At 44.9% G+C, this 27,005-nt stretch overlaps 1 protein-coding gene across 1 annotated transcript in view; it reads left to right on the forward strand.

Annotated features, from left to right (window-relative positions):
• GRIK4 (glutamate ionotropic receptor kainate type subunit 4) overlaps nt 1–27,005 on the forward strand; it is a 1,036,684-nt gene that overhangs the window by 448,468 nt on the left and 561,211 nt on the right. Inside the window, exons 4-5 of the mRNA XM_086958780.1 lie at nt 14,439–14,604; nt 16,883–17,061. Of these exons, the coding sequence (XP_086814906.1) occupies nt 14,439–14,604; nt 16,883–17,061 (345 nt within the window). The remainder of the gene's footprint in view (nt 1–14,438; nt 14,605–16,882; nt 17,062–27,005) is intronic.

Consider the following 27,005-nt stretch of genomic DNA (forward strand, 5'->3'; position numbering starts at 1 on the left):
AATGTTAAGGTGATTAGTATCATTCTCCGATGCACAATAATCATACAAATTACTGTCTCTTCTTTAATACTGTCTCGAATAAATTCATGACAATAAGTTGCCCAATCCGTGGCAAAAAGTAATACACAATGGGAACTCAGTAAATATATTAATAAGTACTCACCCAGCTTTATGTGGGAGTACGCCTCACCTCACCCGGCAACTCCTCGTTAGATGAGGCCCGCTCTGTTTCATGGGTAAAAAGAACACACAGGAATGAAAACCTTGTGTGCCCATCTCCCATTTTGCATACATTTAAAAACCTTGATGTCGACACACATATAGACTGACCATCGACCAACAATGAAGGCCCAAATTAATGAAAAAGGACTTGGCTTCATACAAAGAACACCATACATCCCCCAATCATAAAACCCTTTTGCTGAGTCACAACATGTGAGAGCTATGCGCTTCTTAATGCTCATACACATTATTAACTAGCACTGTCTTAGGTTAGAGTGACAGTCTAGCGCTTTGTCCCACCTGCCTCTTAAGACAGACAGGGTCAGTAGTACAGAACAGTGATGATGGCGCAATCACTGCACACAATCACAAGCCAAAATAAACAAACATGGAAGCCCTTGCTGACTCACCTGTCCGTCGGTACCCCTGGCTGGAACCGAGCCGAAGGGGATGTAACCTGGCGGCAGGTGGAGTGTCCTTAAATAGGCCTGTTGATTGGTTTATCGGCAACACATGAACCCCTCGTAATGAGGCTGGAGTGAAAGTATCACAGATCCGCGCATGAGCAAAAAAGGGGATACTATTCCCCGTTAGCCTTAGCGTATGCGCCCAGATCCCGGATGCTCTGCAGGCCAGATGGGGAATGTAGTATGTCACATTCACGTGGACTACAGAAATAACATAGCGATGAGGCAGTAGGACCAATGTCCGTCAGAAAAAAAACTATGGACATGAACGTCGAGGGAACCGACAACATGCCAACGTAAAGTCAAGAGGCCCAAAAGTTACACACTGGTCACTCTTGCGCATGCGCGGGGAACGTAATGCAACCACAAAACTGATGGGAATTGTAGTGCATTGCGATTGATAGAACTATCTACGGTCCGTAGTAGCTGGAAAGTTGCACACTGATCACTCGCGCATGCGCGGGGGATATTAATGCAACTACAAACCTGATGGGAAATGTTGTGCATTGCGATTGATTGAACTCTCAGCGATCCACGATAGCTGGAATATATAAATACGTTGTCTAATCATCACCAAAAAGTTATCTGTATAACATGGGTCCTATCTTCATCAATACCTATGCCACTGTTCAAATATAATTACGCATGCTTGCAGACTTACAAGGAACTGCAAACTCAGAATAGATTGTAACCTGTCAGTACGCCACACAATGACCTGTAATGTGATGCAAAGGCTCCCAGGCTCACCACAAATTATTGTACTATATAGAAGAAAGTGCTGGGCCTAGATGATTAAAAGAAGGGGGTACAGTTCGGACATCGAAACCTGCTGCATTCATAGGTGCGCTCCATTAGGTGTAGTGGTAAGAAAGCCAAAAATGGTCAATATAAAAACTGTTGTTAAACGCCTAATGAGTGCCACAATATGCAATCACAGGCTTCATATATACAGAAGAAGTGATATAGCTATGGTCCCTAAGGGCAACAGTCAACTCATAAAGTCACCCACGGAATCTCGTCATTGAGTCCCTGGCTGTCACATTTCAATCTGTAGATCCATTTTTGTTCCTTGATAAAAAGAAATCTCGTAATGTCACTGATATGTGATGGAATAAAAGGTCGCTTGAGCACTACCCACTTAATGTCTTCTGCCTTATGTTTAAGGCTGAGAAAATGGTTTGTAAGACGTGTGGACTGCTTGCTACATCTAATCGTGCTTTTATGTTCGCTGATCCTCAGCTTGATCTTCCGTGTAGTATAACCAATGTATCTAAGCGAACATGGACAAGTAATCATATAGATGACTTTGTCGGAATTACAATTAGTGTGTGTCTTCAAAATCCAAGGATTCCCAGTGCCAATGTCCACAAATTCTGTTTTCTGGGTTTTTTGGACAAGCATTACAGGAACCACAGGGGTAATGGCCACGGATCACAGGGAGATTCCAGAGTGTATTAGTGGCCTCATGGATCTTAAGTATGGGCCTCATGTGTACCCCACTATCTTGCAAACTAGGGCCCATCTTAAAGAAAAACAAAGGAGTAGGGATATTTTCACTAGCCACATTTAAGATCCTCCAATGTCTCCGTACCATCTTCTGTACCTGGTTAGAAAGTGTGCTAAAGGTGTTCACAAAAGTGAGCCTATTCAAAGGTTCTTTCACAACTCTGACATCCAATAGGGCATCTCGATTAATATTGGCAGCCTGTTTCCATGCTTGACGTACCAGATGTTTCGGATAATCTCAAACCTTGAGTTGCTCTGATAGTGCCTTAGCATGTCTTTCAAAATGTTGTCTTTCCGAGCAATTCCTACGAATACGTAGGAACTGCCCCACAAGCAGATTTTCACGTAGCCTTAGGGTGGTGACTCCCAAACGTCAGCAACAAGTTTTTTGCCATTGGTTTCTTGTATAGCTCACATCCTAGTTTCCCATCCGATGGAAAAATCAGGATGTCCAGGAAGGTAATTGAGTATTACTATACTCAACTGTAAATTTAAGAAACCTATTCTTACTGTTAAGCCATACATGGAAATCCAAGATCTCAGCCGTAGAGCCACACCACAATACCAAGATGTCATCTATGTATCTCTTCCACAGAAACACCGATGGAAAAAAGGGTTGCTGTGGTCGAGAACATATTCCTGTTCGAATAAATGAACGTAGAGATTGGCAAGGCTAGGCGCAAAAATGCTGCCCATTGATGTTACGGAGATCTGTAAAAAGATCTGCTCTTCAAATCTGAAAAAATTCTTCATCATAGCCATTAGTGCACACTCCATGATGAAATGCACTGGAGTTATGCTATTCAGATCCCGTGTATCCAGGAGACCTCTGATGGACTCCAGGGTCTCCTCTTGTGGGATACAGGTATACAATGACTCGATGTAAAAACTGACAAGGAAGTCAGTAGTGACATCAAAGTCAATACCAGGGAGCAATCTCAGGACATCAGTAGTGTCCTCAAGGTAGGTGGGCATTTCCTTCACCAGGGGCCTAAAAAAAATCAACGAAAGTCGACAAAGGTTCTAATAAAGAGCCGATGCCAGAGATGATGGGGCTTCCTGGCGGTGGTCTCTGTGTTTTGAGTATTTTTGGTAAACAACAAAAGTATGGCATAACACGATGACTAGTAACCAGGATTTTTGCTTCTTGTGGAGTAATCCAACCTTCCATACTAGCTTTGTCTACCAATTGACTGATTTCAGCAGCTAATCTAGGCATGGGATCTGTCACCAAAGGTCGATACGAGTTGACATCATTCAATTGTCTCAAACATTCAGCTCGATAGGTGTTGGTGTCCAAAATAACCGTCGCACCCCCTTTGTCAGCGGGTTTTATTGTAATGGAGCTATCTTTAGCTAATGTGTCCAAAGCCTCCTTTTCTTTTGTCGACAAATTCTGATAGCTCTATCAGCTTGTGTTTTTAACCTTGACACTAGGATAGCATCTATTAAATTCTTTTTGCGTCCTAGTAGTCAATTTTAAACTTTTTCATACTCACTTTCTTTTGCACTGCAAATAATCAGCACCACTGATTGAGATTTTATTTTGATTGGATCGATCACTGGTTGTGAATTAAGTGCAGTTTGGTTCCCCCTGGAAAGGTGTGGGCTGCACCAATTCATACAATGAATGATCATTCCCAGATGACGATACTCCGCCATTGTGGTGGGCTGATGGGATTCATTTCAACATAGTGAGGCTGGATTTGCATTGCTCTGAGTATCACGATTTTCTGTCCAATCTCTTGCGTCTCTATGTTTGTTGACCGGTAGTCTCCTCTTTGTTGTTTCAGTTATAGTTGGGGATAGGAGACTTCTTGGTCGTTAAATATTATTTCCCTAGGACCCTCTTTTGTAAATATGTGTTTGGTTGCTGGGTGAACCCCAAACCATTCACCTTCATTTTGTGAGCTGCAGTTCCCCTGTGCCCCAGATTGCAGTGAACCAAAGGAGGCAAACTGGTGCTGTCTATTTCCTAAAATTTTAAAAGTGATTTTCCCCTACCCGTGATTACATCATTTTTTAAAACGTTTTGACTTGTGGTTGTTACAGTTTAAAAATTGTAGTTTTAACCTGCTTGTGATTGTATCATTTCTCACCTATTTTGTGTTTAAAATTGTAGCTTGTAACTTGCACGTGACTGTTTTTATTTAACCTGTTGAATTGTGGGATTTGCCGTCCAAAATCTGTAGTTTTCTCCCCTCTCCTTCCCCTTGACTACCTGTTTTTCCCTCCTAATTTCTCCCTTGCTCTGTGCTCAGACCTGAATGTTAAGCAATCTACCCCCAGCTCCCGTTTTGTGTTAACAAGTGAGTGAAACCAGCCCCCTTCCCTTCCTCCCCTAGCAACAGGGATATTCTACATCAGAGAGTGAAAATGGGTGCTCTGAGACAGCAGTAATCTGCTGGGAGTTGTTTAAGCTGTGTTTTGTAGGGATTGTGCACTTGTTGTTTGGCTAGGAGAGTGAGTAAAGTTGTATACTGAGGATAATGTTTTTCAGGCCCTTACCTGCAGAAGTCCAAAGTATGGATTGAGCCTGTCTGTCTCCTAAGAGATTCTTAATAGAATAGCAGCTTCCAACTCCCTGGCCTGGCCGGCATACCTTGACTGAGGTCGCAGGGACCTTCTATAGTCTGCTATTGGATGGTACATGTGTGAAGTGATTGGTGGTTGCATCTGGTGTTTCTATTGCATTAGGGTTAGTGTTCTCATTGTTTGGTTATTTGAGGGTTCTGATTGTGCCTGGTCAGTGATTATATTGATGTAGGGCTTAGGGTTAGTGATCTGATTGGTGGATAGGTTTAGGGTTTCAGATTGGTTTGTGGGGCTGGGCTTTTTATTGGACGTAGGGCTTAGGGTTTCCTGTGTGATTGATTGCGTAGTCTAGGGTAGGGACTAGGGTTAGGGTTTCTATTGGATATGGGGCTTAGGGTTTCGTGTGTGATTGGTTGTTGAGTTTAGGTTTCGGACTAGGCCTAGGGTTAGGTTGTCTATTGGAGATTGGGTTTAGGGTTTCGTTTATGATTGGCTGCTGGGAACAGCGATTGTACTGGGGTTGGGGTTAGGCTTTCTATTGGGTGTAGGGTTTAGGGATTTTTGCCTGATTGAGTGCTTGGGCTAGGGCTATGATTGGTTGTAAGTTCTTGGTCTCTTATTGGTCCTAAGGATTAGGGTTAGTGTTGTAATTGGAAAGGGTTAGGGCTAGGGTTCGCATTGGCTGAAGGGGTGACCTGAGTACAAGGGCTATAAAAGGCCAAGGCTTAGGGCGTCTCAGGCCGATTGTCAAGGCTAAGAGTGGAGAGGAGAAGCGTGAGTGTCTGTTTGAGCCTGTGTGAGACTGGTCGGAACTAGGGCCAGAAATGCTGCCCATTTTCCCATTCATCAGCAGACACCCTAACCCCTCCGTGACCATAGTAACACACTCACAACACATGTTCTCTACTTGTGTATTACAAACAAACCCTATGCACAATACAATATCTCAGCACAAACCACACCCATATACCCTTCTATCCCAGCTACCACAATTTTCCTACCATCACTTACGAACAGTACACAACTCTATCGTGTACCACTAACCAATCCACTCATCACTAACACAACCCCATTCCACACCATACTCATATACAACCAAACCAGACCCACACACACACAATCTAATTACCCCTAACAGACCCCCTTTTATCACTAACACACCTATACTCAGCCTTCCATCATTTGTCCGACAAACACCCTCCTCTTCTTTCTACCACAATAACACAACCGCACAACATATACACCCCACGGCACCACACATGTTAACTCCTGTGGCAAACAAGTCTAATACAAACACTCTTAACTCTACTTCATCCCCTCCAACACACAACATACACTCTACTCACAAACACATTATCACCCCTTTACCTTACAACTTCCACTCACAAACAATGCTATACAAACAAATCCATCTCATAAAACAAATATATCAGCATCTACTTTCACTCCGTCACAAAATACAAACATACACCCACCTTTCAAACTACACAAATGAACAAATTCAAATGCCGCTCTTTCTCTTGCACCACACCTAGCACACATACAGCAACACAGCAACTCTCTTTCAACCGCCTTTCATCCATTGGACAATTTAGAAACTAAGGGCCTCATTTGGATCGCGGACGGACTTGCGTCCGTCCGCGACCCCAGAGCAGGAGGGAACCTCCGCATGGCATGCGGAGTTCCCTCCTGTGCAATTAGGATGTGACCGCCACCCTGGCGGTCACATCCTCTATTTTTAACATTGCGGCGGGTGCGGCTTCAAGCTGCACTCGCAGCAATGTTAAAAATGCAGGTGTTGCATTTGTATGCAGAAAATGGCAGGCACCGTGCGGTGCCTGCCGCTTTCCGCATACAAATGCAGGGGGGTATCATTGGTACCCCCCATGTGCACCCCCCACCCCCCTTCACCTAGGGGGCCCACAACGGGCCCCCCGCAGTGAGGTTACACATGCTTTTCCACGGCGGAAAAGCCGCCGCGGAAAAGCATGTTTCCGGGCACATCCTAATCTGCCTGACGGTGTCTGAGAGACACCGTCACCAGATTAGTGCTTTTCCGCCGCGGTTGTAAGCCAACCACGGAGGAAAAGCTGCGGACGGAAACCAGGACCCACCAGCCATCCTAATGTGGCGGTGGGTCTTTGGTGGGTCCGCTGCGGATTTTCCGCATCCTCCGGGCCGGCGGTGGCTTCCGCCGGCCCAGAGGATGCGGAAATTCCGCAATCCTAATAACCCCCTTAGTACATGACCCTCATGCTGCACTACCACCCCTGACTCATACACCTTCCGCTTTAAACACCAGCAAACAATATAAGCAACGTGCCCCACCTCACAACTTTGTATCTCCATGTCTCCTGCACAGCAAGGTTATGTTATGTTTTGTTAATAATTTATTAAGCGCACGCATACCCAGAGGTGTCTTGGCGCTAAAGTCCAGGGTAGGCAGGCTCATGTAAGACAAGGGTCCCTATTTATTAAATAACCAGGTTTTCAGGGCCTTCAAGGCAGACAAGGTTGGAAGAGTTCTAATAGAGAAAGGAAGATCGTTCCACAGTTTTGTAGCTGCCACCCTAAGGCTTCTGCCACCCCAGCTAGTTTAGAAAAAAGTTGCTATCAATTTAGCTCCATCTGAGCGAAGATGTCTCTTAGGGGCATACCATTAAAGGAGGCGTCTCAGGAACTTAGGACCAGTATCATGAAGTGCTCTGTAGGTAATGCAAATGACCTTAGAGATGATACGGCTCTTAGCTGAGAGCCAGTGCAGCTTTTGCAGGTATTTTCTGACTGAGTGAAACGTAGGAATTCCCAGCAATATCCTATCGGCTGCATTCAGGATCATTTGCAACTTATTAAGTTGTTACTCAGGCATACCAAGATAAAGCCCTAAATTGGTTACCATACTACTAAAGATTGCTTGTTTGATGCACAAAGCCCTCCATTTCAAAACCCCTGGTTACCTGGCTCAAACACTAGAGCTATCAGGAGGGGGTAGACCATCAAGATGTGCAACTCCTCTCCTATTGAAACCTCAGACCTTTCACAAAAAGAGAACAAGGCTCAGATCTTTCTCTGGCTCAGCACCGAACATCTGGAGCTCTCTTCTACTGGAAATCCGCAGAATCCTCTTCACTGCTGCTTTCAAACATGAAGTGAAAATAATCCTAATGAACAAGTTCTTGCCTTAAATGGCCATGGTTGGTCTGCTTTCTAAATGACTCCTGATTGCACTCTTTTTGGCCTAACAACTGTAATGCTCGTGGTTGTCTGTCATACCCTACTAAGTAATGTTTGTTCTCATCCTGGTACATTGCTATTAGTTCATTATATTATTCTCTCTGACCCCTTCTGCAATTTCCCCTTCACTTTGTTCTTCCCTTCCATTATGTGAAGCGCTCTGATACCCTTCGGGGTTTTGTTCGCGCTATACAAAACTTTATAAATAAATAGTCTAGCTTGGCACAAATCGGCGAGGTAATCACCTTTTTCTTGCTGTCGACAGGAATGAAAGTTAATATTTTTTTGATTACTTTAAGAAGAAAGAAACTAGATGAGGAGATGGCATTAACCTGTGCCTCAAATTTCAGTTTGTTATCAAGAATTACGCCAAGGTTCTTTGCCTTGGTGGCTGGGATGTGAGCCGCCTCTAGTTCATTTGTCCACCAACTCTGTGACCAGACCAGCAAAAAATTGCCAAAAATGACTATTTCAGTTTTATCTGAATTCAGTCTAAGACAGTGAGAACTCATCCATGAACTAACTGCCAGCATGCAGTCCTTACAGTTTGACGTCAGTGGCAGAGTATTTTTGAAAACAGACAAGACAATTTGTGTATCCTCTGCATATGAACTCAGTGCCAATCCGAAGGATCTAATAAGTGTTGTCAATTCAGACATGTACATATTAAAAAGAGTGGGGCTCAAGGATGAGCCCTGTGGGACACAACATGGAAGAACAAAGGAAGGTGAATCATAGCTGCCCAAAGCTACTGATTGCATTCTTCCAGACAGAAAAGAAGAGGCCAGTGTGAGAGCCTTGTCGGTGATGCCGATAGAATTCAGACGCTTAAGCAGCAAATTGTGATCAACCGTGTCGAAGGTCGCCGACAGGTTGAGCAAAATCAGAGCAGCAGTGCCCACAGTATCCAATACTGTTGTGATTTCCTCTGTGGCTTTAATTAGGGCAGATTCTGTACTATGTTCTTGCCTAAAACCGAACTGAGTTTCGTCTAGACAGTTGTTGTTAAGCAGATAGTAAGTTAACTGTTCGTTCATAACTTTTTCCACCAACTTTGCAGGTAGAGGAAGACAAGAAATAGGTCTGTATTTGTTCTATTTGGTGGGAACAAGGTTTTTTTTTTTAGTAGTGGCAAAATAGATGACCTTTTCCAAATAGTGGGGGAAAACTCCCTGAGTAAACGTGGAATTAAAGATAGTGGTAAGACTGGGAGACAAAGTCTCAGGGGCTTGCTTGAACATATTGGGGGGGGGGAAAGGGTCGTAGGGAGAGCATAATTTGGCCTGCTGAATAAGAGTAATGATCTTATCATTGGTAATTCAGAAAAAGTTGCAGCATTAGGCGAGCCCACATTGGCTAGGACACATTTATCTCAGCATGTTCTAGTGTAAAAAATGACATATATTTGCTTCACTTTATTCATAAAATGTTGCGCTAATATGTTGCAAAAATCTTGTGAGTGCTCAGTTACTACTTGGAAGAGCTCCCTGGTGGAGTTTGTTGCCTCCTCAACTAGTTTAACAAAATATGAGTGCCTCTCTGTCATTATCATGCTTTTATATTCAACCAGTAGGGATTTGTAGTTGGAGAGATCGCTGGCATTATAGTTGCTTCTCCAGTGTCTCTCCTGTCGTCTACACTCCTGTTTCTTGGCTCTAAGAGCTTCCGAAAACCATGGAGCAGTGGGTGATTTTCTCTTGTTGGAGTTTTTTTTATACGGGGCTACCTTGTCAGCTGCGTATGAGAGCCAGTTATTGAATTGAAGAGAGGCTATTTCCACATCTTCTGGAAGTTTCTTTTGGGCATTAGACAGTTGAGCATTTCCAATTGCGATTAGTCCTAGTGAGTTGTTTTGAATTGGTAGTCAAGTTCATGGGAGGGTTGTGTAGCTAAAAAATTATAGCTGAGTGATCCGTCCATGTTTAAGGCAGAATCTCTTTGATTGCGATGAGTTCATTATTGGTGAAGGCGCCATCAAGAGTGTGACCAGCCTGATGTGTAGGGCCTATAACTATATGATTTAAACCAACAATAGTCATAAGATCGATAAGAGAGACAGTATTTGAGTCCAAGCCATCTTCAGGATGGAAATTAAAATTTCCTAAAAAAATGATTGGATCCTCAATAGCATAGGTTTCAAGCAGGGATTAAATTGTATTTAGGAAACCCGCTTTTCCCCCTGGTGGACGATAGAGTAAAACCCCTTTAAATACAAGACAACTGTCTATTTTTAGGTTAACAAAATAGCTTCACAGTCTGGGCAGGGTATGGGCTCGAAGGATGCTTTACAGGTGCTGCGCTAAATCAGCGCAATTCCACCTCCTTTTTTCTCAATTCTTTTGTGTCTAAATACCTTGAAACCCTGAGGAACGGCCAAGCAAAATCCGTTCCAGCGGCCTTATCACCCCAAGTTTCAGTGATAAACAGTATGCCTAATTGCTGAGCCTCAATCAGCTCGGCAGTATCTAACCTATGGTTAGTTAGAGACCGGGAGTTAATAAGAGCACAACGTGTTGCCCTAATGCCTTTTAACTTAAGTGGCAAACTGGGAGGGAAGGGTATATGGGGTGCCAGGTCTGGCTGTAAGAGGAAGCCACAGTTAGGACATGCCTCGGCTGTCTATGAGGGTAGATTACGCACGTCTAGGCAAACACAATCTTTGGTCCTATTAGCTGGAAAAGTATTTAGCTTGCGCAGGTCCTTACCAGAGTATAGCTGGCATTCCCTTGGATAAATAGAGAATTGGGTAGTGTCCCTGGCGCTTAGCGCGGTTTTAGCGCGGACGGGCACAGACAGGCTTGCCTTACGTGCACCAGCAGCGCACTTACTGTGCGCGTCCTCTGCGCATCCGATTTCCCATAGATTAAATATGTTTTCTCTGGAAGTGATAATTACAGCTGGACTGCCAACCAGAATCAACTAAGATGGCGGCCGTCACAGCAAGAACAACGTGGCACTCCCTCTGCTCAATCAGGAGCCCCCATGACAGACCGGAGAGTGAGAAAGCTCAGTGCAGGTAAGTACGAGCAAAATACGTATAGGTAGTTAAAATGTTTAAAAATAGTCCTATGATTCAGTATAAAACAATAGATGCAGTATAAAACAAAGGATTCAGTAAAAGCGGCGCCTTACATGAGCTTGCGTCCGCTGCGCGTCCGGTTTCCCATATATCAAATATGTTCCCCCCGGGAGTGCTAATTACAGCTGGACCACCACCCACCACCAACTAAGATGGCGGCTGTCACAGCAAGAACAACATGGCACTCTCTCTGCCCAATTGGGAGCCCCCGTGGCATACCGGAGAGTGAGAAAGCTCAGTGCAGGTAAGTACGAGCAAAATACGTATAGGTATTTAAAACGGTTAAAAATAGTCTTATGATTCAGTAGAAAATAATAGATGCAGTATAAAACAAAGGATGTGGTTAAAGCGGCGCCTTACATGAGCTTGCGTCCACTGCGCGTCCGGTTTCCCATATATCAAATATGTTCCCCCCGGGAGTGCTAATTACAGCTGGAACACCACCCACCACCAACTAAGATGGCGGCTGTCACAGCAAGAACAACATGGCACTCTCTCTGACCAATTGGGAGCCCCCGTGGCATACCGGAGAGTGAGAAAGCTCAGTGCGGGTAAGTACGAGCAAAATACGTATCGGTATTTAAAACGGTTAAAAACAGTCCTATGATTCAGTAGAAAACAATAGATGCAGTAGAAAACAAAGGATGCGTTAAAAGCGGCGCCTTACACGAGCTTGCGCTACACCACAAAATCAACACTGTGCACCAATTTACTCTCAAACACTGCTGGACGAGGAACACGATATAGAACAGCTCCACTATTGCTATCCTCATACAGCTAATACCAACACTAAAGACACATCTTCAGCATGCCCAGAAAATACTGATCACTCTTCTACAAAACAAAGTCACACTATCGACAAAGTGCATTCTCTCAACTGTCTACTAATAACTGCTCTATCATTCTCTAAAGACAATCATCACATCTACGACCTTCTCACTGATGCAAAACCAGACATACTATTCATAACTGAATTATGGTTGGAGATGATATGGCTCCAGTCCTGCTTGAATCAATACCAGTCGGCTATCAAAAGAACACCTAAAATCATATAGGCAAAAATGGAGGTGGCCTAGCTGTTGTGTTCTGGCAAACATTACATATCACTAAAGTGGATGGCGTCTCCATAAAGAATTGTGAGGCCTTTTCACCAGATGCAATCCTACACCGTCTTCCTCCTGTAACTTCCTGCTCCTTTACAGACCTCCACCTAGCAAGGAAACATTCCCAGACAAACTTCCAGACACAGTTTCAAACCTGATAAGACTACACTTCAACCTATACATTCTGAATAACCTCAACATTTTGTTTGACAAACCCAATATGCCCCATCCAAAAACAATAATCGCTAGCCTAGACGAAATGAACCTGCATCAGATCGTCCACAAACCCACACACAACTCTGGACACATCCTAGATGTCATTTTTGCTAATACCGAACTAGTTACCTTTCAAACTATTACTCCAGTCATACAGTCAGACCACCATTTACTTTCTTTATAACTTAAAACAACACTAAGCGACACTCCTAAAACCACGTTGCATGCATCCACCTATCGACCATGTAAATTAATACTTGTATAGCGCACTATTCACCCGCAAGGGTCTCAAGGCGCTTGTACGAATACCGCTGTGGTACCCATCCTGGCTTTCCCTGTGAGGTGTCCACTCCTGGGCACCCCCAAGGTGGAGGCCAGGCATCCTTAACGTTGTGGGGGCCGTTGTGGAGATTAAGCAAGCTATTGCCCAGATTTGCAGAGTGGGACTCCATGGTTGGAATAGGCAACAAGGCGAGAATTATTAGGTCCGGGGAATTTTTTAGCCCAAGACCCGCAGAGGCGGGGAATTGAACCCTGGTCCCGGGCCAGACCTCTGCATCAGGGTCTGCCGCTCTAACCATTGAGCCACACTTCTCCACATGGAACAAACTGAATTTGGAACACTTAGAAACACAACTAACATCAAATACAAATCTAGAAACATTAAATTCTGTTAAAAAACTATATGAGTGGCTACAGGAAGCTTTTGACATCCTGATAGCACTCAAAACCACAGAACAGAGGAAAACAGGCACCTTGGAGAAATACAGAGATAAAAAACATAAAACAACAAATTAGAAAGCTGCAACCTGCCTAGCTCAAAACAAACACCAATCAAGACAAACTTTGCCTACGGAAAAATGTCAGGTTATACAAGTCAGCTATCAAAACAGCAAAGAAAAGGTACTATTCAGACAGAATTCAAAATGCTAAATGTGCAAATAAAGAATTCTATAAAATACTCAATGAATTTCGTAAACAAAATTGCCTAGAAGGAGCTCATCCGGTTACTCAAGATTTCACATTTTTAAACCTTCTTCTCATGTTTGACAGCCATATAACATTGTTTGATACTTTGGACATGAATGGAAGGAGCCCTTCATTCTATGATTGAAGCAACCTATCAGAGAAGTCATCTGGCCTTGTATAAAAAATGGGTTAGGCGAGTGAGGTGATGTAGTGATTCAAATCAGCCCCTGGCTGCAGTGAATCCTATGCCACTTCCAAACATCATCTTTGTTGTTGCCTTTATGCCAATCCACTGTATCACATATTACTGCCTATTTCCTACAACCCTGTCATCCTACTATTAATCTCCTGTATTATCTCCTTAATTAAGCCCTCTGGCACTGTCTACCTACTGTTGTCCTCTCTCTTTTCACACTTTGGATCTTCCACTCTGTACTCTACTGCTATCATGCCATCCTGCTCCAAACATGTCTTCAACCACCCTATTTCTCTGATGCCACACTCATACCTTTTGTCCCTACCACTGCCCTCCCACTGTTTTCTCCAGCTAGACTTTAAACCTGTCTATCTACTACTTTTTCCCATCCGGTTTTCTCACTTTTGTTCTTCCAATCAGCCCTCTGCTGACCTCCCACCTCGTCATCCTACGGTATGCCCACCACGTTCTGCTACTGCCCTTTACCCTGAAATTCTACTACTGCCCTCTCACCAAGTCCTCCATCTAGAGTCTTACTATACCGTCACCCGGACTTCCTGCTCTGTCTCCTGCTGCTCCTGGCCAGCCGTGGCCCGTGCAGGTAAGATCGGAGGGGCAGGCCAGGGGGAGATTTCGACTAACGATGACGAGGCAAAATTAAATAAATATTTAATTTTCCCTCGTCATCGTCCTTCAAAATACCCCCACACATGGCCCCATCGCATGGGCCGCAGCTGCTCCTGGTCTTCCCATATCTCTTCTATTGCCTTCTATTTTGTTTTTCTCCCCCTTTTCACTAACCAATCCACTTTCTGTAGTCCTTAGTACCCACTTGAATCCTCTGCTGACTTTCTTCAATCACACCCCTGACCATAGTCACCACTGACCACTGCTCTTCCTCTTATTTCCAGGTTCCTCATGTCAAAGTTGGCCCAGAAGAGTTCCTGAAGTTCCAGTTTCAGAGATTCACCACCCTCAACCTCCACCCCAGTAACACAGATGTCAGCGTTGCTGTTGCTTCCCTGCTTCACTTCTTCAACAGCACCACTGCCTGCCTAATTTGTGCCAAAGCAGAGTGTGAGTGTCGCTGTCTATATTCAAAGCGGTGGGGCTTCATATTGAGCGATGTTTTCCATGGTCCTTACAAACACTGTTATTTCACTTAAAAGGATGGCGCCCAGTTGGGTGGTTAGGTACCTACAAGAAAATCTTGTGGCACCAAGTTTCATGCTATCAACATAGACGTGTTCACAAGTACTTGAAAATGCGCCTTACCTCATTGTTTCTAGAATTATAGATCCCTATTGATCAAGCAGATCTTTGCATATAGACTAACTTAGGTTACGTCATTCTGAGGGATAAAAACACACCACTTCAGTTGTCCACAATGAATTTACCTTATTCTAGACAGTTAAAGTATTTTAAGGTAATGCTTGTGAGGACTCTTCCTCACTCTGATGAAACCCCAAAGCAAAGACTGAAGGTTTCTAATTAGACCCTCCCCTTCTACTGAGGCCCCTTTATGACGAAAATAACCATTCGGGAAACAACGGCCTCTAAAATCCTTTTAGAAAGGTTGTTTCAGTTCAAAAATTAAATTAATGAATATAAATTAAGGTTCATAAGTAGATTATGAGAGTAAGTTGTGACTGGAGGCTTAACATCATCTCTGATCCGGATCTGGATAATAGGACAAATAATAGTCTGCCTCAACCTCCTGGAATCCCTTAAAAGAAGGTTACTGGAAGTTTGTGAGAAACTGTTTACTTTAAAGACATGAATTGTTAAGATAAGCCTCAGTGACCTACATCTATTTGCACCCACAACCCTAAACAGAGATGAGATAGTGAGAGGGGGGACGGAGAAACGAAGGCAGCACTGGAGAACAAAGGATGAGTATGAAACAGTGGAGTGTTTCCTGTTGGAGTGTAGGAAGCAAGAGAAAGATTATTTTATTATTTATTTCGGCTTTTTATTAACACCTTGCCTGCGGCGCCGATTCTCCGCCGGTGCTGAACATTCCATTCGCGGGTGTGGTCGTGACGGAACCATTCCGTCATCCGCACAGCCCAACCGTGAGGCATGACGGAATGGTTCCGTCACAAGCATCGAAGAGGTTAAGTACTATGGCCCAGATTTGCGAAGACATTGTGTTGCCATTGCGACACACAAGGTATTGCAAGGGCTTAAGTGAGAATTACTGAGAAACGTAAAACCACTTTGTGTGGCTTCATGTGGCTGAGTAAATCTGAAGTAACGCATGGCTGCCTTGCATTACTCTACAGCCAGGAGGCGCTCTATGGGTGGGGTATGGCTGTTCCCATGTACCCACCCATGGTTTTAAGTGCATTCGCAGATTTACTAAGAGTAGTATACTTGAGAATGCACAACATGCTATGCCTTCCCAAGTGAGAAATATGTTTATTTCTCCTAATTTTCCCACTTTCCATGTGTGCTACATTCTACAGCACATATAGGAAGCGGAAAAAGACTCAGAGGAAAGGCATAAAACAGAAAGACAGAAGAGGGGATATATTGTTGATTAGATAAAAAGAACTTGTGAAAAAACATTTGAGGGGAAAAATATATTTACCATGTTGAAGTAGCCAACTAAGTGAAAAATATGAAGAACCAAAAAGAAAGTTTGTGAAAATATCTGCAAAATAATTTTTGGAAGGAAAACTTCTTCTGCCGTTTTTCTAACCGACTTTTCAGAAGAATAAATCAAAGATCTTTAAACATTTTCCACTTATTTTGCCAGAAATAAAGCTCAAAAATGGACTTTTTCAAAGGAGTTATTTTTTTGCAGAAATACATTGCAAGAGAGATAATTGGATTTTTTTTAAAATATGCTTGTGTTAGGCTATTTTTGGTGCAGTGCTTCAGCAAAAGCACGTGGAGCACTGCCTTTCTGTTAAATAACTTTCTTCCCAGTAGAATCAGGTTGTGGCCAAGGGGTTTCTGTATATGCAAATTATCTCCTATTGCTGAAGTTGAGAAAAAAAATCAAGATATTGTGGATGTTTCTAAGATTTTGTTCCCACAAAATTCAATAAAAACACGGTTTTTATTTTACAAGGGAATGACAGTAAATCTAAAACAGAGTTCTCATAAAATCCCAAATTGAACAATTTCGAAAACGTCTTATCATTTTTAAAAGGCCTAGTTTCGGTATTGAACACCTAAAATTGTTACAGAGTATAGCACAACAATTCTTCATTGTATGAATAAAACATACAAGTATTGGCAACCTTTGCTTTTACAGTATTTATGTTTAAATGACTGCTGTACTGTTTTTATTATTTGAAACTATTAGCTAAATGCTCTACTTGGTCTCTTGTTTCTCCTCTCACAGGCCTTTTAAACCTTGAGAAGTTGCTTCGCCAGTTTCTCATTTCGAAGGACTGTCTGTCTGTACGGATGCTGGATGACCGCCGTGACCCTACACCCCTTCTGAAAGAAATCCGGGACGACAAGACATCCACCATCATCGTACACGCCAACGCTTCTATGTCCCATACCATCCTTCAAAAGGTAGGGTTTCCCCTTCTGTCCACTACCCCGTTGGTCAGCAGGCTGGGATCACCACTCGCCTCCACCACCCTACAACAGAAATCACACATTCTCACAGATGTAGCTGTACATTCTTCCAAATACTCTGGTAGAAGATTGTGGTTGCTGTTCTAGACCCACACAATCTATAGACGTTAGCCCTACCTGCCCACTTCCAACGCTCTCTGACTGGAGGTAACTTCCACGGTCTACCTCCAGCACCAGCTTGTAGATGTAACAGTCTCCATCCACTACCCACATTTTCAGAAAAAATGTAGTTGTTCACTCCCACCTCCACATGAAAGTAACCATTCACCACCCAACCCATCCAGCATAACGTGTATTTGTAAATCGAAAGTCCACCCAAGGATTTCTTGGCACTGAATAGGAGATGCTTATTATAATCCAACTCAAAGGTACTTATTTTATCGACCTTAGAAGGACGAAAGGCTTAGTGGACCTGCTGAAGTTTGAACCTATGACCATGAGGACAAACACAGGCCCCTGCAGTGGACGCATTAGTTCACTAAGCCACCAGATCCAGCAGAGGAAGCAGTCACTTTCTGGGTATCACACTGTCAAGCAAAAAGCAGGTCTCACCTTCCAACTACCACACTTAAGGACAAATAGTATGTTCACCATAAACCCGTATCAGCATTGAGCAATGACTCTCGAGTACTCACGCTCTTCATGCAACACTTTCCAACAGGTACAAATCCTTCAGGATTCGAGTACACCCACTGCATCATCAATCAGGCCTGATCCTTCTAAAGCACAACCTCCCCCCACCACCAGTTGCATCAGGTACAAAACTTCCCAGGGGACACGCCTTACTACTCCTTTTATAAGATGAGTTCCCCCCAGAGTTCACCTTCCATCGCATACACATTTGATTATGTGAAACTTCCCAGAGAACATCATCCATATCTGACAACCTAAGGTAGAAGGTGAGATTGTCTTGCTTATATGGTAGTGTAGTAATGTTGTGACATGGTCTGTCTGAAGGCGCCTTTTAAACTTGCTATATTGACGGATACCGCAATTCATGACTTGTCTTGTACGCTGGTCCTTGAAAGGTAATTCCTCTTACTGTCACGTGTTCACTACAGTGGTGTGCCTTGTTCCCGCTACTAAGCCCAATAATGCTGTGACCTGTACTCCTTCTAGGCCCTATGAATCTTTGTCTGTGTAAAGGTCGTTAGATGCTGTGATCGATTCTATCCAAGGTCCTGTGGTGTTGTGACTTGTTCTGCTTGCAGGGCCCCAAATTGATGTTCTTTGTTCTGTCCGCAGCCGCTAGCGCTGTTATGGCGTTATCTGTTTTCTGGAATACTGGGACTTGCTCTGTGTGTAGATCCAGAATTGCTGTTACTTATTTAGTATGATCAATTTAATTTTGCGATTGCTCTGTAGATAGATCCCTTTAATTTCGCAAATGACTGAGTACATAGATTCCTTTAATGCTTCGACTTGCTTTGCCTGCTGGTGTCCATAATGCTGTGACTTGCTATATCTGCAAGTCTCTGTAACTCTGTGCTTTCATTTGCCCAAAGGGTCCTGTCACTTTCTGTGTTGTAATTGTAATTATATAGCGCCCACTACCCCAGACGAGGCATTGAAGCACTTTTTGGCAACTAGCACCCTACTCCAGAGCCCAAAAGGTTTAGTGGTGGAATATTATAGGAAAATATGAGTATAGTTTTAGTATAGGGAAGTACAAGTTAATTTAAGCGGGGACATGGAAGTCTGTTAGTTAGATTGAATAGAGTAATGGAGGGATAGAAGAGGAAACAAACTAGAAGTGTTAATTGGTAGATCATAGTAGTAAGCTGAGGTCTGGGATGAGTAAAGGAGAGATGGAGGAGGGAAGAGCTTGTAGAAAGGGAATTAGGGAGAAAGAGAATCAGATTAAAAAATGAGGTTTGAGATGAGTCAAAAGAGAGATGACATGAGGGAGACTTTAGTAGGGTGTTTTGGAATATGAAATCTTTATGAGGTTTGTTTGTGGTTCATGAGTAGGATGCCTTTGCTGATATTGTGTTTGGATGTTGGGGGATGTCGAGGGCCTAAGACGGGAGCTCATAAGTGGAAATTTGGCAGTGTATCTGGTCCTAGGCCTGACCCAAACCAGGTCCAAACAAGCAACTGCCCTTGTCCTCTCTGCCCAGCCCAACAGGCAACTGTCTTTGCCCTCTCCCCCCTTAGTCCTGACACCCAGGTTGAGATGCCCTGCTATGCTTAATATTGCCCTATTTGCCAATGGAACCCTAACTTTAGCCAATCAGGACCCTAACCCTAAACCCTAGAGCCAATGGGAGACCTGGCCCCATTAACCAATCATAGCCCTAGCCCTAGCCCTAACAGCCAATCAAAGCCAAAGCCCTGATCCCTAAATTCAGGGGGAAACTCTAGCCCTAGTAGCCAATCAGAACCCTAGCCCAAACAACCTATCAGAACTAAAACCCTAGGCCCTTAGTCCTATAGAAGTACCAATCACAGCAACAGATGCAACAACTCCTAAAAAACATATCGAAGAGCAATGTGACCTTAAGTCCTGTCTGCAGTGGCTCCTCTATTCAGAACGTGGTTGGATACAGACAGGCACATTCCACACTTCCTAGCTTTCAGATTCTACTTTTCAGGTAAGGGACAATTTTGAATTCACTAAAATACTGCTTTTTGCACACGTAAACTTATCACATTTCAAGCCAAAAAATGAGTACTGCATAAACTTTAAGAGCACAGTTTAAAACCAGAGAGAAGTTTAAGCAGTCTCCTAAGTACACTCCGGTTAGCCACTGAGGTGTATGGGTGGTGAGGCCTAATTCAGTCTTTGTGAAAAACTAGGAGGGCAATGCATAGAGTCCTAAGTAGAACAAAACAGCAGTTTGAAAATACCAAGTTTGCAGATAGACAAGAGGTAAATTCATGTGGACCTGTGTAGAACAAAGCATCAGTATGAAAATAGCAGGTTTGCAGAACAACAAAGAGACAAACGTAAATAGACACGGGCATGGGAAATGCACTATTTAAAAATGACAGCTAAAAATCTATTCTGCAGTAAAGGGCTAAGCTTCCTATAAGGATTCAGGCGTGTTAGCCAAACTGGACTTGTAAATGCACTGCATGTGGTTTGTACATTTGAGAAAGACTCGTTCGGCAGCAATAAGTTGCATTCTGGGATTTGAAGTTTTTTTCTTTAACGCTGTATTTGTTGACTCAAAAATTCCTGCATGCAAATCCCTCATTTTGCTAATCCCTAGGAAGCTCTGAGTCAGAGATCCCTCATTGCAGTAGGCCCGCGACATTTATGACCCAAAGTTAAAAACGTAGTTGAGGGTCTGCCTAGATCTTTCTTTCAAACGGGTCCAGTCAGCCATCAAAAATGCTTTCCCCAAAACCCGCCATGCACCAGCAACATTAGTCACGGACCATCAAGTAATATCAGCTGCCACCAAGTACCTAGACCTGGAACACAACTTGTGTCGCGTGAGAAACCAAGCTGGCTAATCTGTGTCACTCCCAAGGGCACAAATCAAAGCAATAAGATGCAAGGGCTGAGGCTGTGGACTGGCTGCAGCAGAGCGTACCGTGTCTGAAGAAGACACATGGACAGGGGAGTCGCGTGGTCCTGCTGTAGCCGCGAGCCGGCGAGCGGAATGTTGACTTGCTCTGTTTACTGTAACGCTGTGTGCTGCTTTTTGACTGGTTCGTGTGAGGGTGTGACTTACTTTCTTCTACATTTGCTTGGAATTCACGGAACGTGCATAGCCTTATGTTGGGGTGATTTCTCTCTCTGCAAGTTCCTATAATTCTTTTTTTTTCTTCGGAGAACTACCAATTCTGTGACTTTCTTTGTCTGTAGGGGTCCCTCGTTATCTATGATTTACTATTTCTGCAGGTCTTTGTAATGCTGTGACTTGCTTTTCTGCCAGTGCCAGGAATGCTGTGACTTGTTCTGTCTGCAATTCCCAGTGATTCGGTGATTTGCTCTCTGCAGGGCCAGCACTGATATGGTTTTCTTTGTGTGTGGGGGGTCCAAAAATGCTGTAACCTGCTCTGTCTTCTAGTGCCTCGAATGTTGCGACTTACTCTGCCTTTATCTGCTGTGATGGCGACTTGATCCGTCGTCGTGTGCCTAGAATGTTATGAATCACTGCCGGTTCAACTGTGACGCTGTAAAGTTGGTTCTTTCTTCTCGTGCCTTAAAAGCTGTGATTCGAGCGGTCTGTATCCACTGTGATGCTGGGATCGGTTCTCTCTCCTTATACATGGAATGCTGTGATTTTCAGTCGGTGGCCCCTGTGATGTGCCTAGAATGTTGTAGTTTGCTCTGTCTGTAGATGCTGTGACTTGCTCTGTCTTTTTCTGCCTAGAATGTTGTGATTCGCTGCCTGTAGTCACTGGGATGTGACTTCTTCTGTCTTGTATCATGAATGCTGCGGTTCACTCTGTAATCTGACTTGCTCCATCTTCTCGTGCTATACATATTGTGATTTACTACTAGTAGCCTCTGTGATGCTGTGACCTGCTTGTCTACTCGGGCCTAGAATGCTATAATTTACTCTCCCTGTAGAGGCTGAGATGCCGTGACTTGCCTTTTCTTCTTGTGTCTTGAATACTGTGCCTTGCTCCATCTTCTCATATCTAGAAAGCTGTGGCCTGCACTTTCTCATACCTAGAATGTTGTATTTCGCTCTGCTTAGACACTGTAATGCTGTGGCCTGCAGTGTCTTCTCATATCTAGAGTGCTGTAATTTGCTCTACCTGTTGCCACTGTAATGCTGTGGCCTACTCTGTTTTCTCATCCCTAGAATGCTGTAATTCGCTCTCCCTGTAGCTGCTCTGTCTTCTCATACATAGAATGCTGTAATTCACCCTTACGGTAGCCTTTGTAATGATGTGGCCTACTCTGTCTTCTCATACCTAGAATGCTGTAATTCGCTCTACCTGTAGCCACTGTAATGCTGTGGCCTATTTTGTCTTCTCATACCTAGAATGCTGTAACTCGCTCTGCTTAGACACTGTAGTGCTGTGGCCTGCTCTGCAGTGGCGTAACGAAACATGAGGGGGCCCCCCTGCAAACTACATGGAGGGGGCCGCCCTCCCATCCTCCATGCCAGTCTAGAGCTCTCAGGCCAGCGACCCGCCATACTGCAGGGGATGCGGGGCTTTTGTTACGCCACTGTCACCAATCCAGCCGTTATAAGTAACACTGGATGGTGGAGTCAAAGGTTGGGCTTAGTCTGGCAGCAGGCTATCATAGGTGGTGGTTCATTCATTACAGGGCCCTGCCATCAGTACGCCGGGGAAGTTTGCCCAATTCTAGTTGGGTTTCCTGATGCAGACTCCTGTCATGATATACAACATCAGGCCCACTCATCGTTCAGTTTTGACAAAAGTGCATCCACTACTCCTTTTCATTTCCGTTTTAAAACATTAGACAATGCGACAATGCAGTATTTCAAAAGCAGATGTACCTACAAAGAGCAAATTTTGATAATAAATGTTTATTAGTAGACAATAGCAATCTTAAGCGGCATTGCATAGCTGCATACACACCGTGACCCCAATTCCATCACAGTCTCTCTCTCAGTGAGTCAGTCTCTCTCTCTCAGTCAATTAGTCAGTCTCTCTCTCTCTCTCTCTCTCTCTCTCTCTCTCTGTCATTCAGTCTCTCGGTCAGTCAGTCAGTCTGTCAGTCAGTCAGTCTGCCAGTCTCTCTCTCTCTTTCTGTCAGTCTGTCAGTCAGTCTCTCTCTCTCGCTCTCTCTCTCTCTCTCTCTCTCTCTCTCTCTCAGTCAGTCAGTCTCTCTCTCTCTCTCTCTGTCAGTTTCTCAGCCAGTCAGTCTCTGAGTCAGTCAGTCTTCAGTCTCTGAGTCAGTCAGTCTCTACTCTCTCTCCACTCTCTCTCTCTCCATTATCTCTCTCAACTCTGTCAACTCTATCTCTACTCTCTCTCTCTCCACTGTCTTTCCCATGTCTCTCCACTGTCTCTCTCTCCACTTTCTCTCTCTATTCTCTCTCCACTCTCTCCCTCTCCCTCTCTCTCTCTCTCTCTCTCTCTCCACTCTCTCTCTCTCTCTCTCCACTCTCTCTCCACTGTCTCCCTCCACTCTCTATTCTCTCTCTCCACTGTCTCCCTCCACTCTATCTCTCCACTCTCTCTCCACTCTCTATTCACTCTCTCTCCCTCCACTCTCTCTCTCCACTGTCTCTCTCTACTTTCTCCACACTCTCTCCACTCTCTCCCTCCACTCTCTTTCTACTCTCTCGCCACTCTCTCTCTACTGTCTCTTTCTCTACTCTCTCTCTACTCTCTCTCTTTCCACTCTCTCCCTCTCCACTCTCTCCACTCTCTCTCCACTGTCTCCCTACACTCTCTCTCCACTCTCTCTCCACTGTCTCTCTCCACCCTCTTTCTCTACTCTCTCTCCACTGTCTTTCTCCACTCTCTCTACACTCTATCTCTCTCCACTCTCTCTCTCCACTTTCTTTCAACTCTCTCTCTCACTCCACTCTCTCTCCCACTCTCTCTCACAAAGTAGTGTGTGTTGCCATGGGCGTACGCAGAAATATTTCTAATGGGGGCACATTTTTAACTTCATCACCATCCCCCTTGCACCCTTCTCCCCTCTGCCTTGCACCCTTCTCCCCCTTCCCCTTGCACCCTTCTCCCCCTCCGCCTTGAACCCTTTTCTACCTTGCACCATTCTCCCCTCTGCCTTGCACCATTCTCCCCTCTGCCATGCACCCTTCTCCCCTCTGCCTTGTACCCTTCTCCCCTCCCCTTGCACTCTCCCCTCTGTCTTGCACCCTTCTCATCTCTACCTTGCACCCTTCGCCCATCTGCCTTGCACCCTTCTCCCATCTGCCTTGCACCCTTCTCCCCTCCCCCTTGCACTCTTCTCTCCTCTGCCTTGCACCCTTCTTCTCTCTACCTTGCACCATTCTCTCCTCTGCCTTGCACTTTTCTCCCCTCCACCTTGTGCCCTTTTCCCCTTTGCCTTGCACCCATCTCCTGTCTGCCGTGCACCCTTCTCCCCTCCGCCTTGCACCCTTCTCCCCTCCACCTTGCACCCTTCTCCCCTCCACCTTGCACCCTTCTCCCCTCCGCCTTGCATCCTTCTCCCCTCCGCCTTGCACCCTTCTCCCCTCCGCCTTGCACCCTTCTCCCCTCCGCCGTGCACCCTTCTCCCCTCCGCCTTGCACCCTTCTCCCCTCCACCTTGCACCCTTCTCCCCTCCGCCTTGCACCCTTCTCCCCTCCGCCTTGCACCCATCTCCTCTCTGCCTTGCATTCTTCTCCTCTCTACCTTGCACCCTTCTCCCCTCCCCCTTGCACCCTTCTCACAAGACCTGGAACCCATCTCCTCTCTGCCTTGCACTCATCTCCTCTCTACCTTGCACCCTTCTCTTCCCCCCTTACAAACCCCCCTGCGGACGCCCACATGGTGCGTGCTAACAAGAGGGCTTACCTGAGGGCACCATTTTGCTGCCTCATCCCTTCTCATACGTGCATTGCCCTTGAGAATGCTGACAGTCTGACTCCGAGGGCCCCCACTCCCAAAGGGGATACCGACTCAAGACATACTCCACCTTTCTCACAGTTTCAATTCAGAGAAACAATATACTGATGTTATAGAGGCAAATTCACTAAAGAATACAAACTTTCCACACCACCCTCACTAGAAAGCTCGAAAATATCCAACCCAAAGATTTCCTATAGGAATCAAGCTATTGTTTAAAATACTTCACAGTGGAGAGCTGCAGCTAAAGGTGCAGTGTTACATGACAACCAAAGTTGTGAAATAGTACTACAATATTTGACAACATTGAGAAGATAGGATCTTGAAATCATTAATTCAAAACATAGTCTTGCAAGTGTGTGGGACAGCGTGTTCCGTCTGCCCATTCTTCCTTAGGAAATGGCAACCAGTTCATGAATAACATGCATATTTGCTTCCATACTCTTGTCATGAGTGTGGTATGTGCCTTCAAAACCTGTCGGAAGAACACCATCTCCATTTCCCCTCTCATAACTAGGTAGACCTGACCTCATGACTTGTTCTGTGTCCTAATTGCTCTGTGCTGCCTCCTGCTCGGGCCCCCACCCACCCCATCCTCCTTCCGGGCCTTGCTAGCTCTGACTGAAGAGAAATATTGCAACTTGTTACTTTGTTTCTCTTCAGTCAGAGGGAGGGGCGAGGGGCTCGGTGCAGGCTGCAGACAGCCTGCACCTGCTTTAGAGGGAGAGAGGCTTGCTTCAGCGGAAGCCTCTCTCACAGCTCTCTGAAGTGCTGAGGGGCCGGGGCCCCCTTCATTTGCTGAAGAGAGTGGGGCCCCCCGCACTGCGGGGGCTGCGGGGGCTGCGGGGGCGTTTGTTACACCTCTGCTGCTCTGTCTTCTCATACCTAGAATGCTGTAATTCACTCTACCTGTTGCCACTGTAATGCTGTAGCCTACTCTCCCTTCTCAAACCTCGAATGCTGTAATTCTCTCTGCCTGTAGCTGCTGTCTTCTCATACCTAGAATGCTGTAACTCGCTCTGCTAAGACAATGTAATGCTGTGGCCTGTGTGGTTCTGTGGGTCTGTGGTTCCGTCATTCTGAACCCGTTCAATGAAGGTCATCCGATATAGACAATTTTTGTGTCAGCGGACCGCAAATGACGAGTGCGGTATGTACGAGTGTTTTCGTCATAACCGATCAATGAGAACACTACGTATTCATGGATTCCGTTCGAACCTTCGGGTTCCATTTTGTGTACGGCAGCCATTTTGTGTGGTTGCCCTCACATAGGCTGATGACTACGGCCGAACGAGTCTTTGGGACACGTACACCTTAGTTGACTTCTATGTGACCTGAACGAGCTGACTCCCTTGCCCAAGGTTGACCTCGTTGAGCCAGTTCCGTGTTAAGCAGCTGGTCAGATAGAGATCAAAGAGCAGGACATTGCTGAGTTTATGGTACATGCACACACCCTTCTATCTTGCTTCTCATCTGTTTCCGTTCCTTCCTTTATGGCTTATTTATTGATTGGGTTGAGGTCTTTATGATAGGTTTGTCCGGCCTGTTCGAACAGGAATGTTGGATTTTGGTTGGTCATTTCTGGTGGGCTGGACAAAGGATGGGATTTGTAGCATAAAAGACGATGCTCCGCTCTGCCTGTAGCTGCTGTCTTCTCATACCTAGAATGCTGTAACTCGCTCTGCTAAGACACTGTAATGCTGTGGCCTGCACTGTCTGCTCATACCTACTGTAATTCGCTTTATCTGTAGCCACTGTAATGCTGTGGCCTAATCTGTCTTCTCATACCGAAAATGCTATAATTCGCTCTGCCTGTAGATGCTGTAATGCGGTGGCCTGCTCTATCATCTTGTACCTAAAAGACTGTAATTTGCTCTGCCTGTAGATGCTGTAATGCTGTGGCCTGCTCTGTCTTCTCATACCAAGAATGCTGTAAATCGCTCTCACTGTAGCCGCTGTAATGCTGCGGCCTACTCTGTCTTCTCATACCTAGAATGCTGTAATTCTCTCTGCCTGTAGCTGCTGTCTTCTCATACCTAGAATGCTGTCACTTGCTCTGCTAAGACACTGTAATGCTGTGGCCTGCACTGTCTTCTCTTATCTAGAATGCTGTAATTCGCTCTACCTGTAGCCACTGTAATGCTGTGGTCTACTCTGTCTTCTCACATCGAGAATGCTGTAACTTGCTCTTCTTAGACACTGCAATGCTGTGGCCTGCACGAATGCTGTAATTTGCTCTACCTGTAGCCACTGTAATGCTGTGGCCTACACTGTCTTCTCATACCTAGAATGCTATAACTTGCTCTGCTTAGACGCTGTAATGCTTTAGCATGCACCGTCTTCTCATGCCTAGAATGCTGTGATACGCTCTAGATGTAGCCACTGTAGTGCTGTGGCCT

Source organism: Lissotriton vulgaris, chromosome 2_1 (assembly GCF_964263255.1).
Source record: "Lissotriton vulgaris chromosome 2_1, aLisVul1.2, whole genome shotgun sequence".
In the NCBI taxonomy this organism is placed as follows: Eukaryota; Metazoa; Chordata; class Amphibia; order Caudata; family Salamandridae; genus Lissotriton; species Lissotriton vulgaris.